The sequence below is a fragment of the Myotis brandtii genome, unplaced genomic scaffold (assembly GCF_000412655.1).
Source record: "Myotis brandtii unplaced genomic scaffold, ASM41265v1 scaffold143, whole genome shotgun sequence".
Lineage (NCBI taxonomy): Eukaryota > Metazoa > Chordata > Mammalia > Chiroptera > Vespertilionidae > Myotis > Myotis brandtii.
In genome coordinates, this window is record NW_005355115.1 from 246,924 (window position 1) to 259,729 (window position 12,806).

The 12,806-nt window shown below is 36.2% G+C and overlaps 1 protein-coding gene across 1 annotated transcript in view; it reads right to left on the reverse strand.

Annotated features, from left to right (window-relative positions):
- Positions 1 to 1,078: 1,078 nt before the first annotated feature.
- The window catches only part of CD2AP (CD2-associated protein), a 123,341-nt gene continuing 111,613 nt past the window's right edge, over positions 1,079 to 12,806 (reverse strand). The window contains 2 exon segments of the mRNA XM_014535406.1: positions 1,079 to 4,036; positions 9,481 to 9,544. Coding sequence (XP_014390892.1) covers positions 3,995 to 4,036; positions 9,481 to 9,544 — 106 coding nt within the window. The 3' untranslated portion in view covers positions 1,079 to 3,994.

The window sequence follows — 12,806 nt, forward strand, 5'->3', positions numbered from 1 at the left end:
CTCCTTTTCTGTGATTCAGGTCTGAGTGGATTTCTAGAAAGCCTGGAGCCATGTACGTGGCGTATTTTCAACAAGGGTGCATAGTCCGTGATGTCTCCCTCTGTCAGTTATAAGTTCAGAAACCCACGTTTATGAACATGTTTATGCTTAAGGAACCTAACAATGCATGGGTAGCTGGGACTCAGGAATGATTCGTCATCAGTTTAAAAATCCTTGTGGATTGTTTGCATCTCTTTACCCTTTATTAAGTAGGTTCTTTCAAATCAGCTTTTTCCAGGTGGCAGAAGAATATAACTGCAGAGAGCTCCCATGCTGAGTCTAGCTCTTTGTTTCAAATGTTTTATTTTTTTAAACGAGATTTAAAAAAATATATATTTTATTGATTTTTTAACAGAGAGGAAGGGAGAGAGATAGTTAGAAACATCAATGAGAGAGAAACATCGACCAGCTGCCTCCTGCACATCTCCCACTGGGGATGTGCCCGCAATCCAGGTACATGCCCTTGACCGGAATCGAACCTGGGACCTTTGAGTCCGCAGGCCGACGCTCCATCCACTGAGCCAAACCGGTTTCGGCTGTTTCAAATGTTTTAAATCTCAAGGTTTCTAAGTCAATAACACCATTTGGGCACAGTACTCTCCCTTCTGCCAATCACTGGTGGCCAGAGAGGCGGAATCTGTGAAATGGAAGCAGCTCTATTGTGAATATAACACAAATGAAAGGGGTATCTCCCCCAAAGAAAGGCAGTACTAGGCCTCCACATCCACCTCTCTAAAATGCTTTTGAGAAGAGTTTGGGAGGCTCCCATTAAAAAACAAACACACACCTCCATGCCAAGCACTCTAGAAGGTACTTTATATAAATCATTCAAATTCCCCCAATATTCCTGTGACATAGAAAACGGACTCATAAATGTTTAGTAAACATCACATGGATCTAGAACTTCTAATGCTTTCATTTTACTATTTATAGTTTCTTTTATTTACAAAACTGAAAGAAATATAAAATAATTTTCACTGTACTCTGCACTAAGCATAGGCTAAAGTTAATTTAAAAAATAACCAAGAGACTACACGACTGGCAATAGTATTTTTTATTATTAATTTTTCTTTTTAAAGGATAAGCATGCTTTTTTTTTTTTTACAGCACCTGTAAACAAGTCAGTGAGTGTTGAGTTTCTGAGTTTTTATATATATTTTTTCCCACCCACCACGGAATGTTAGCATACTACAACACCAAACTGCATTACATAACAGTTATGTAGGCAATAGTTACTAAAGGCAAGTTAGGCAAAAACAAAGGTAAAATTTCATGGCTAAAAATATAGCAGCAACTTCTAAAAGATGATTTTATTAAATCAAGTCATTGCACTTGGTCATTTTATTGCTATAGCAAAACAAGGCCATTAAGTTTGTAACAATTCTCATTTCTGGTTTCAACTGATTGTCTCCTTCTGTTCATACATTTCAAGTTTAAATGCAAGCATAAAATGTTTACCAACACCTAGAGAGCACTTGGGTTTGGTTTCAATGATCACAGTAAGAAGCATATAAAAAAGAATCATCTGTTACTCCAGGCCCACTTTCCTTTCTCCCATCTGCAGACTTAGATTTTCTGAAGAAGCTTCAGAATTAAATTCTGTAAAGGAGCTTTGTGGTCACACACGCGTGCACACACGTACTACTTCTAATATTGAAGCACAATTAGGAAAATTAGTAATATTGTGTGTTTCAAAAAACAGCAACCTGAACGATACATTCACAAATAACTTGGCAATGACAGATTCCGTGCTACTCACCTGTCTGTCATTTATGTTCTCAGAGCAAATAATAATGATTTACCACCAAGTAAAGGCTGTTATTGTTACACACCATTTTGTGTTATAAACTTTATGAATAGGAATTAACAAAATTCCCATATCAAGGACAAATACTGGTAACTTGCTAGATTTAAGTAACAAGTTTTCCCTTTGAGTTTGTTTGGTTTTCTCTACTTTTTGGTCAAAGGTAGAAAAATAGAGACAGTACTTACTTTTCTATTCTGATTGAGGAAGTTTATAAGCAAACACTTAAATGTATTTCTGAACTCATGACCATCTTGCCTTTATGTGCTAGTGAGAAAATGACCAACAGAAACTAACAATAGCCTGAAGTCGGCTGGAAACTTCCCCATCCCATTATTAGGGGGAGGAGGGGCCACGTAGAGATTTTTTTCAGACAGAAAGCTGAGGATGATTTCTAGGACACACTGTTTATTTCTACTTGTGGACTTTCATTAAAAGAAAGTAAGGTCTAACTTACTTAACAAGAAGGAAGTCATTCATTTGACAAGTCATTTAAAAACATTAGAATAGGAGTAAACAATTTTGTTCAGTAATGACCTCATCAGAAGAGCCCAAGGACTTTAAAGAGTTAAAACATACATATTCAACACAATAAGTTTGCTCCAGTTGTGAATCTAATATGAAGTAATTATGAATTGGAATTTCTACTATTTTTGGCTTTAGTTATTTTATTTGAAATGTGACAAAATTAATACAAGATTTCAGAATTATAAGATCAAAACTTTAAAAGAAAAATATTGGTTTGGTGCTTTAAAATAACATAAAAAGGAAGCATGATAGAGGGTACTCAAAATCTAAGTCATTTGCAATAAAAAAAATCTTAAAATCTAAATTATTTTGCAAATGAAGAATGTCAAATTTCTACTTTTATTATAAAAACGGACATTTTCAGACTACACATATAACACTTTAAAATATCCAACTGTTCATAAATGACTCTGAAGGAACTGCTAATTCATCCATTTTGTGAAAATGCATTTTTAATATGGTCAACTATATTTGGTTTTAAATAAGCTACAATTTAATGATATATTAACACTCTTTATGAAGTTGCTTCCTAAATCACAGTCCAAAATATCTCCACCACTTAGTTTGGTCTATTAGGTCAATTAAACATTGTAAAATCTAGCATTTACATAATGATAACTTGTCAAAGTATGAAACCTCACACTGAACTTCTGAACGTTTTGAGTTTTGTTTACAATTATTAAAAATCAGAGGAAGGGGCATAAAGGATTACATCACAAGATTATGAAATGGGTAATAGAGAAGCCTGTAAAATAAGCAGAAAAGCACAGCAATAAGGCTGGTGTTTGCATACCATGTATGTGCTGTAGTTTTTAGGCACAACAAGTTAAGGGTTAAATTGACATAAATTGACATTTTTAGTTCTTTATACCCAATGAATTTAAAATATAGCTCGTATTTTTCCAAATATATTTAACAACCCAATATATCTTAACTAAATTCCTTTTATAAATCCTATAGTGCAAGCAATATGAAATATTCTAAAAGCAGAAGAAATTATTTTGATTAATTCATTAGATATTCCTATATGCATGGGTGAGTAATCTGGATACAGCTAGAAAACTCCCATTACATCACCCAGAATATAAACAGCACTGCAAACAAACAGGCACAACAGTGTCATCCTGGGTAAGAAGCTAAAAGTGAAAGAAAAAATACATATTTATATATATACAAAGTACATATCCCCTAAGTATAATGTAGTGACTATAGTTACTATAAAGCTAATTTGTCCCTCTCAAATAGTATATTTTACAGATTATTTGTAAAGATATCACCATATTTATAGTATAGATCTCTTTAAAAATAATACATTTCAATAAAAAAAACTATTGTGAATTTTCCTTTTTATACAGATTCAGTAGTATTTTCAAGCAAACTAAAAAAGAAGTTTGCAATCCCAGCATGTAAGAAATAAGGCCTCTTTTCCCCCTCATATTGGCAAAGCAAAATATATAAAAAAAATTCACCCTCCCCCTACTTTTCTATAGATATTATAGTTCATATACTCATATTTCTTTCCCACAACATCAGCATTTGTTATTTTTAAGTAACAAGTCAATTGAAGTTCATAGTGTTGCCTCTGAATCCCCATTTCATTATAAATACTGGGTCTGTGCCTCTTCAAGAAGACAGGACAGCTTTTTTCAGCTTCTCGATTTCTACCTAAAATACAAAACATAGATTGAGCAGCAGAGACAATATCTTTACCCTAGTCAAGTTTTTATTTTATTTTATCATATGTCATTAAGATCTGGTCATACTTTCAAGCCTACAGATGCTGATTTCCAGTCTAAATCCAGTTTCCAATGGTGTGTACAAAGTTCAACAGAAGAAAATGTCACCATGCAAGTTCTTAAATGGCAGGCAAGAACAACACAAAGGCAACTACAGTTGTTTCAGCCAGAAAAAGGTTATGCCACGTGAGCGTTTAGAAGAACTAAGAAAATCAGCCCCACAAAGAACGAGGATCTTTGAAACCAAATTAAGAATTTATACACAGACCTTTAACAAAAGGGACAGTATAGAACAGCAATAATAATAATAATAATAATAATAATAATAATAATAATAAAAATATATACATAAAGTACCAGTTTAGTTCTCTTTTTCATGTACAACCAATGTGATATTGGTAAATCACTTAATCTCACTTGGTCTCAATTTCTGTACCTGCAAATAACATCTTCTAAATTGTTATCTTTAAATCCCAGAAATGCATTTAAGATTCAATGTACTGGAAATATTTTGACCTGTAGGCAAACTCTATCCTTCAATTAACAGAAGTTCGCAATTCAGAAACTTAAGAAAATTTGAAAAATTCATTAAATTATCACAATAACTACAGTTATGTAATTTTGATATATTACAACTAAGTTGAGGCTCAAAGAGATTAAATACCATGCCAATGGTTTCGTGCTAGTAAGTGGCAGAGAACTTGTACTGATAAAGTCTAAGGCCCTAAAGCACTGTTTTTATAGTCTCTTCACATTGATATATTTTGATCATCTTTGACCTTTCCTGGCATGTGGAAATATTTAGGCCTTACCATCTCCTGAAAGCATCATCCCTCTACCCAAAAGTCTATACATGCTATGGCTAACCTCTGACAAATAGTTCATTATTAAACAACTAGAGGCCCAGTGCACGAATTCGTGCACCAGTGAGATCCCTTGGCCTGGCCTGAGGGATTGGGCTGAAACTGGCTTTCCGACATCCCCCGAGGGGTCCCGGATTTCGAGAGGGTGCAGGCCAGGCTGAGGGACCCCACCGGTGCACGATTGAGGCCAGGGAGGGACACGGGAGGGCTCCAGGGCGTGTCCGGCCCATCTTGCTCAGTCCTGATTGGCTGGACCCCAGTGGAGTGTCTGCCCCCTGGTGGTCAGTGCACGGCATAGCGACTGGTTGTCCATCAGCTGTCTGCCCCCTTCTTTGTCAGTGCACATCATAGTGAGCGGTTGAGTGGCCTTAGCATATCATTATTGTATTACACTTTGATTGGCTGAACAGCTGACCAGACAACCAGACACTTAGCATATTAGGCTTTTATTATATACAATGAGCATTTTTGTCAGTAAAAAACTGTAATTCAATATGCTCACAATCCTCTCCAAGGGATTCTAACCATTCAAGAATGGTCTGTTGCCAGCCATGTGGCTCAGTGGTTGAGCATCAGGAGGTCACAGTGTGATTCCCGGTCAGGGCACATGCCTGGGTAGTGGGCTCGATCCCCAGTGGGGTGGAGGGGGGCTAGGGAGGAGGCAGCCAATTGATGATTCTCTCTCATCATTGATGTTTCTATCTATCTCCCCCTCCCTTCCTCTCCGAAGTCAATATAAATACATTTAAAAGAAGAAAAAAAAAAGAATGGTTTGTTAATTCCAGGATCTTTCTTGATATTATTATTATTAGACTAATATGATTATTATACATTTTAGCAGCATTGGATTGGGACAATTCTTAGTCTTCAGACTGGATGAAGACAAAATTGCTCAATGGCCTGCCTAATGTGCTATTATTGTCTCTAGTCCAAAGATACATTGACCAACTGTACCAATTTTAATGGGAGAGGATACACAGAAATATAAAGAAAAAAACACTGATAGAAGAGAGAGTAGGGGGTGGAAAAAATAATCCCACATGCAGTCCGTAATACTCCTGACAGACTGTATAAATTTAGAAATTAGGTAAATACTTATATTGCTGGAGTTTCTCTCATCTAGTTCTTTTATGTTCATTATTCATATGTAGTGCTATATAATGCTAACTTCATAGTAACTCAAAGTACTACTTTTAATTTTGGGGGAAATATAATTTCTCCTCTAAACAGATGATTCTAAAACTCAAATGCCTAAAGAAGAGTGCTTTTACAAATACAAGTGAAAAGTTTCCCCATCAGGGAAAAAAAAAATAGTACAAGTCACTGAGTGGCTAATAGCTGATTTGGCTAAAAATAGTGAGTCAAACAACTTTCTTCAAAAACTAACAGTTCTGGCCCTGGCCAGGTAGCTCAGTTGGTTAGAGCGTCGCTCCAATACACCAAGGTTGCAGGTTCGATTTCCGGTCAGGGCACATACAAGAAGCAACTAATGAATGCATAAATAAGTGAACAACAAATTAACATTTCTCTCTCAAATCAATTAAAAAACAAACAAACCCAACAGTTCATTTGATTCTTGTAATATTTTTTAAAATATTTTTTCCCTTTATTGAATAAGATATTACAAATGTGTCCTTATCCCCCCAATGTCCCCTCATCCCCCCAATCCTGAGACTCAACACTGTATTAGTTCCTCTTACCTATATCTTATTTTCATATATGAATATAAATGTGTATGTATAAAATGTAAGGAATAAAAATCAAGAAAACATTTTAAAATTTCTCAATTTCTACCATGTTACACACTGGGAATTTAAGACCTTTTTAGCATGTATCCTCTAACATTTATCAATTTGACAAAAGTTGACTAGCTATCTAATATGTACATAGCACTGTGTTAGAAGATATGGGCAAAGATGAAACAGATCCTGTCTCCAACAGTCTTATAGCTAAAAGGTAGGCAAAAAGAAGTACATAATGTAACAATGATAAGATAAAATTAATTTCTTACAAAACTAAAGTATATGAACTTGGAGAAACATAAATTAATCTTAATCAGAAAAGACTGGTACCAACTTAAGGTGACTGAGCTGGGCCCTGAGAATCTGTAGAACTTGGGCATGAGAAGATGAAACAAAAGGAAAATAAACAGGCATAGAAGTTCAGATGATTAACTGTAAGGGACAATGGAGGATCAGCAAGTGAGGAAAGAGAGATAAACTAGGATCAGGTCATAAAAGACATATGCCGAGTCAAGAAGGTTAAACTTTATTCAGCAATTAAGAGAAAGTTCTTAAAAGTACCGAGCAAGGAAATTTGAGATAAGAATGAGAGAAATTTCACCAAGCCAAACAGAAGATAAAGAGCATGAGAAATAGTGGGAATAAGGAGATAAATGTTAGGATGTGAAGCTAACAGGCCTGAATGGAATGGAATCAGAAGAGAACAGAAGTACCATGTCCAAATGCTAGAAGGGCAACAAAACCATTGACAGAAACAAAGAATCAGAAGAGCAGGAAAGGAAGATGATAAATTTCACAGGGGACATGCTAAGTCTACGTTCAAGTGGAACACCCAGGAAAACTAATAGCTAGAAACACAAGATAGAAGATGGGACAAGAAGGATTAGATTTAGATGGCGATGCACTAGAGCTAATCAAGATATTCAGGGGCTCAGAGAAGAAGAGGGAATGCATAGAAAGGAGGATCAAGGACAGTACTGAGGGAGCTCCTCACGCCACAAGAAAGGAAGAAGAGATGGAAAAGTTAAAGATAAAAATGCAAGATCATAAAAATCAAGCAAATCCTTGAAAGAGTGGCAATGTCAAAATGTGAAATGCCGTGGTAACTGCAGACACTTTGGAGTTGCCATCAGTAAACTAAAATGCCAGGGGTGAATTCAATGCCAGGACTGAATTAAAAGTGAATTAGAGACTGCTAATGTATGCTTTTTCTTCTTCTTCTTCAATAGATGAATCCCAAATGAAAAGAGAAAACTACAGTAGATCCAGAAGGTATCTGGACATGAAAAGGGGCTTTTCTTTGTTTTATTTAGACTAAAAATAAAAAATAAAAAAAAGAGTGTTTTCCTGTAAGAAGGAAAAGAGCCAGTAAAGGGGATATCTCTATATTTAAAAGCCTAATATGCTAAGTGTCCGACCGTTCAACCAGTCGCTATGATGCACACTGACCACCAGAGGGCAGATGCTCTGACCAGTAGGTTAGCTTGCTGCTGGGGTCCAGCTGATCAGGACTGGGCAAGACAGGCTGGACATGCCCCGGAGCCTTCCCACGGTCCCTCCCCGGCCCCAATCATGCACCGGTGGGGTCCCTCAGCCTGGCTTGCACCCTCTCACAATTCGGGACTCCTTGGGGGATGTCAGAGAGCCAGTTTTGGCCCAATCCCCGCAGGCCAGGCCGAGGGACCCCATCAGTGCATGAATCCGTGCACCGGGCCTCTAGTGTCATATAAGGGTAAAAACAAAGTTTTGATAATTGACTAAATATCTTCACATATAACACCTCAACAACCAAAACCAAATAAGGCTAAGTGACTTCCTCAAGTTCAAACTGTATAACTTAATCCCTATGAGCAAAGGTTCTGAAGTCTGGCTGCTTTTGTTAAAAATTTCAGCTCTACCGGTGACTTAATCATTCTAAACGTTTTTCATCCTTAAAATGGGAATAATCCTACAAGTTGTTATATGTGTCCAATGAGATAATGTACAGGAAGCACTAAGCCTGACTGACCCATGGTTTAGAACTGGAAGTCATGAGTAGAAGCCAGAAGAGGAGCTCAAGTTTTTAATGCCAAGTCCACGTCCTCTCCATGTCTCAGTGCTAACAGAAGAAATGGGTAAGTGTAATGAGGCAAGGGAAAAGTTGGGGAAAGTATAAAATAAATAGAGAATGGAATGAGCCTCTGAAAAAAGGCAGGACACACTTTCTCTGACATATGCAGAAAAAAAGACAAATGAAGGCCAAAAATCAGTGAGAATGGGGAAAAAGTTAAGGAAGACAAAGAAAACAAGTGAAATTGTCAGTCATCAGCACAATGAAGACGATGACATTACAGTTATAAAGTAAACTCTCAGTGAGAGATTCAAGTCAGCAAATCTATAGCCATCCCATTACCACCACCACCACCACCACCACCAGCTTTGCTCCCAGCAAAAGTAAGTTGAAAAAAAGAGAACTTAGCTCCAGTAAGAAGTAGTGTTGAGTGCAAAAGATCTAGAAGTAGACACTCTTAAGAGGCAAGAGCCATGCTTTACCCACGTGCCTCATGCACCGCCAATGAGAGGTAGTGCACAAAGAGCATGTGCTCAATCACACAATGGAATGTGACAGGGAGTCAGCAAGAGGTTAATTAAATAGTTACAAGCAGCAAGGAGTGTCCAGCTGAAGTAGGATAGCATCATTTGTAGTGGAACCAATCACCAAGTTGGGATGGAAAAAACACATCTACTTTATCCTGCCTGCAATCTCAATGCTGGCAGAAATGAGTTACCTCTAGATTACTTCTCAGTGCCTTCTCTTCTTCCAAATCTTTTCGTAGTTTTTCCAGTTCTTTCCTAAAAACAAAGTCTTAATTACTGTTGAGGCTTTCAATTAAAATATACATTTGACTAACGTCACCAGTCTCTGTGTTGCCTGACATCCAAAAACATGGGGGAAACTTTTTAAAGGAAAGAGCCATGTTAATTGAGAAAAATTTCAAAATCTCTACATGGAATGGTTCAGTATAAGAGGTAATACTCAACAAAACATGGCACAAGTACTTGAGAATAAATTTTTTTTAAAGTGAATACAGAACAGCTCATGACAAAATAACAACTTGTTTTTAGAAGCAATCGCCCATATTCAGTTACCATGCATTTCCCAGGCCTAAACAATTTGGTAAAACGAATGTCAAAATATGCCCCTGTATAAGGCAAATTATAGTTTATTAAATAAGATAACCATTTCTCTTCTCTATTTTTTAAATTAAACGTTACATTAAAATCCCAAAACCAAACCAATATACAAAATAACTTCAGCCAACAATCCCTCTTCTTGAACTCGTGTTCATTTTGCTATGTTCTATCTACCTCTTTATAGTCATTTTTCCTTCCACACATCTCAATATATATTGTATATGTGTCTTTTTCACAAAGTATTTTACACAACATTTCCATGTTGCTAAAATTTTCATATTTCTGATGACTGCTGTTCGGTATTCAAATATTCAGGTTTTTTGTTTGGTTATAGTTGGTTTTTGCGGGGGGGGGGGGGGGGAAAAAAAAAATTGGAGGAATAGGAACTTTATTTAACATCATGAACACATCAATAGATCAAATTTCTAAAGCAAAAAGTGTGGACATTATCAGCCTCCTGATATACTAAGAAAATTATCTTCAAGAGTATTGTAGAAATAGCTTGAGAAAACTGTGAAAATTCTCATGAAGAATATATGAGAAAAAAGGAAGTTTTAAATTATATAATATCAAAACTAATTTCTTCTGTGGTTTCAATGATTATAAAGCTATATTGTGATTAAATTTTCTACTAATTTTTAAAATATTTAACTCATATTTATGTAGCGTTAAGTTTGATATGTGATATAAAATGTACTTCTAAGCTATTTAACTTCCTATTTTGATAAAGTTTTCATTAAATAAAATGCTTCTTTTGTCCAATTATTCTATTATTCTGAATTTATTATACATTTAATTTATATCTAAATTAGGATCTACTCCTAGAATATTTATCCTGTTCTCTATATCTATACTTATAATATTGTTACATTATTCTAAGTATTTGTTTTGATAATTTAGAACTACTTTCACAACTTTATTGCCTTTCAAAAACACATGTACAAATATAAGCTTTTTACATAGCATTGTTTTCTCTTTACAAGAATAAGATCAAACTACACACCTTGTCCTGTAACTTTTCTACTGAAAATATAAATTACTGACTCCATCACTCTTTCTATGGCAATCTCCCTCAGTTTTTTAATGACTTGTTCTATGTATTTGAGGTTTTAATACTGAATGCATAAAGTCTATTTATGCATTAAAGATATAATAACAAAGCAAAAAGCTAAGAACTCCAAGTCAGCTTAGGAAATAAAATATATAATACCAGTACCTCTGATACCCAAAAGTGACCCCCCCTCCTCAATCCCATTTCTCCCGTCTCCTTCATAGGATGAGTTTTATAGTATTTATTGTTCTTTTTCTTCTTTCTAATTCTGTTTTGCATACAAATGTATCATGAAACAAAATACTGTTTTGTTTTTCAACTTTATGTAAATAAAATAATACTGTATGTCTCTAATTTACTTTTCCTGCCCCCCCCCAAACATTTCTTAAATTCATGTTGACACATGTAGCCATAATTCATTTATTTTTATCACTGTACACTGTACAGTATTTCTCTGTATCAATATACATACATATATGGAATATATATATACTAGAGGCCCGTTGCAGGAAGATTCCTGCAAGAATAGGGCTTCCTGAGGCCGGAGTGAAGCAGAGAAGGGAGCGAAGCCCGCCTTGGCAGGCTTCACTCCCTTCTCCGCTGCCTCGCTCCCTCCCGTCTTCGCTGCCTCGGCTCCCTCCCGTCTCCGCCGCTTCGCTTCCTCCCGTCTCCGCTGTTTCGGCTCCCTGCCGTCTCTGCTGCTTTGCTCCCTCCCATCTCCGCTGCCTTGCTCCCTCCCGTGCCCGCTGCCTTGCTCCCTCCCGTGTCCGCTGCCTCAGCTCCACTCCCGTCTCTGCTGCCTCAGCTCCGTTCCCTTCTCCACCACTTTGCTCCCTTCTGCAGCACTTGGCTTCCTTCTACGCTGTCTTCAGTCTTTGCTCCGTGCCTGTGTATGCAAATTAACCTCCATCTTTGTTGGGTTAATGTGCATATCGTTCTGATCGGCTGGTTGGCATAGTGGAGGGATGGTCAATTTGCATGTTTCTCTTTTATTTGTGTGTGTGTACACACACACTCTCCTGTGATGCTCTTCTTTAGTTTAAATTACTGCCATTCATTTCATTTTTCCAGAGAAAGTAAAGACTTCTAAAACACCTCATGTTTAAAAATATACATCATGCCCTAACCAGTTTGGCTCAGTGGCTAGAGCGTCAGCCTGCAGACTGAAGGGTCCCAGGTTTGATTCTGGTCAAGGACATGCACCTTAGTTGTGGGCACATCCTCAGTAGGGTGTGTGCAGGAGGCAGCTGATTGATGTTTCTTTCTCATCGATGTTTCTAACTCTCTATCCCTCTCCCTTCCTCTCTGTAAAAAACCAATAAAATATATTACCAAAAAAATAAAAAATAAATAAAAATATATTTAAAAACATATACATCATAAATATTTTATTCATTTTACAGCTAATTTAAGAGCACCTACATTAAATTTGTATATGTAATTATTAGTTCATTAAGCACACCTGGTATCAAAAATGTAAAATGTCAAAATCAACAAATCAGGAGAATTCTTGGGTACATGCATGGTACTCAGTAAATATTTCTTAGATGAAATAACTTATAGTTTATAATGCGTATATTACAGAATCTGTGAAAAAATAGCTGAACTCAGAAGAGAAAAACTAAAGGATTCAAGAAAGAGCCATTATATATCAAATTACAAATACTCTCCCTACATGATATATATGCATAAAATAATTTAAGTAGTCATTCAAGATAAATTTTTATTTGTATCCAAGAGATGTTTATAAAAATGCTCTGCAAACTACAAATACACTCTATTATTCATCTCAATATTGTTTTTATTAAAGAATCCAATGCCAACTGAGTATTGGGGGAGAAATGGTACATTCAAGCTCAGAGGTAACAT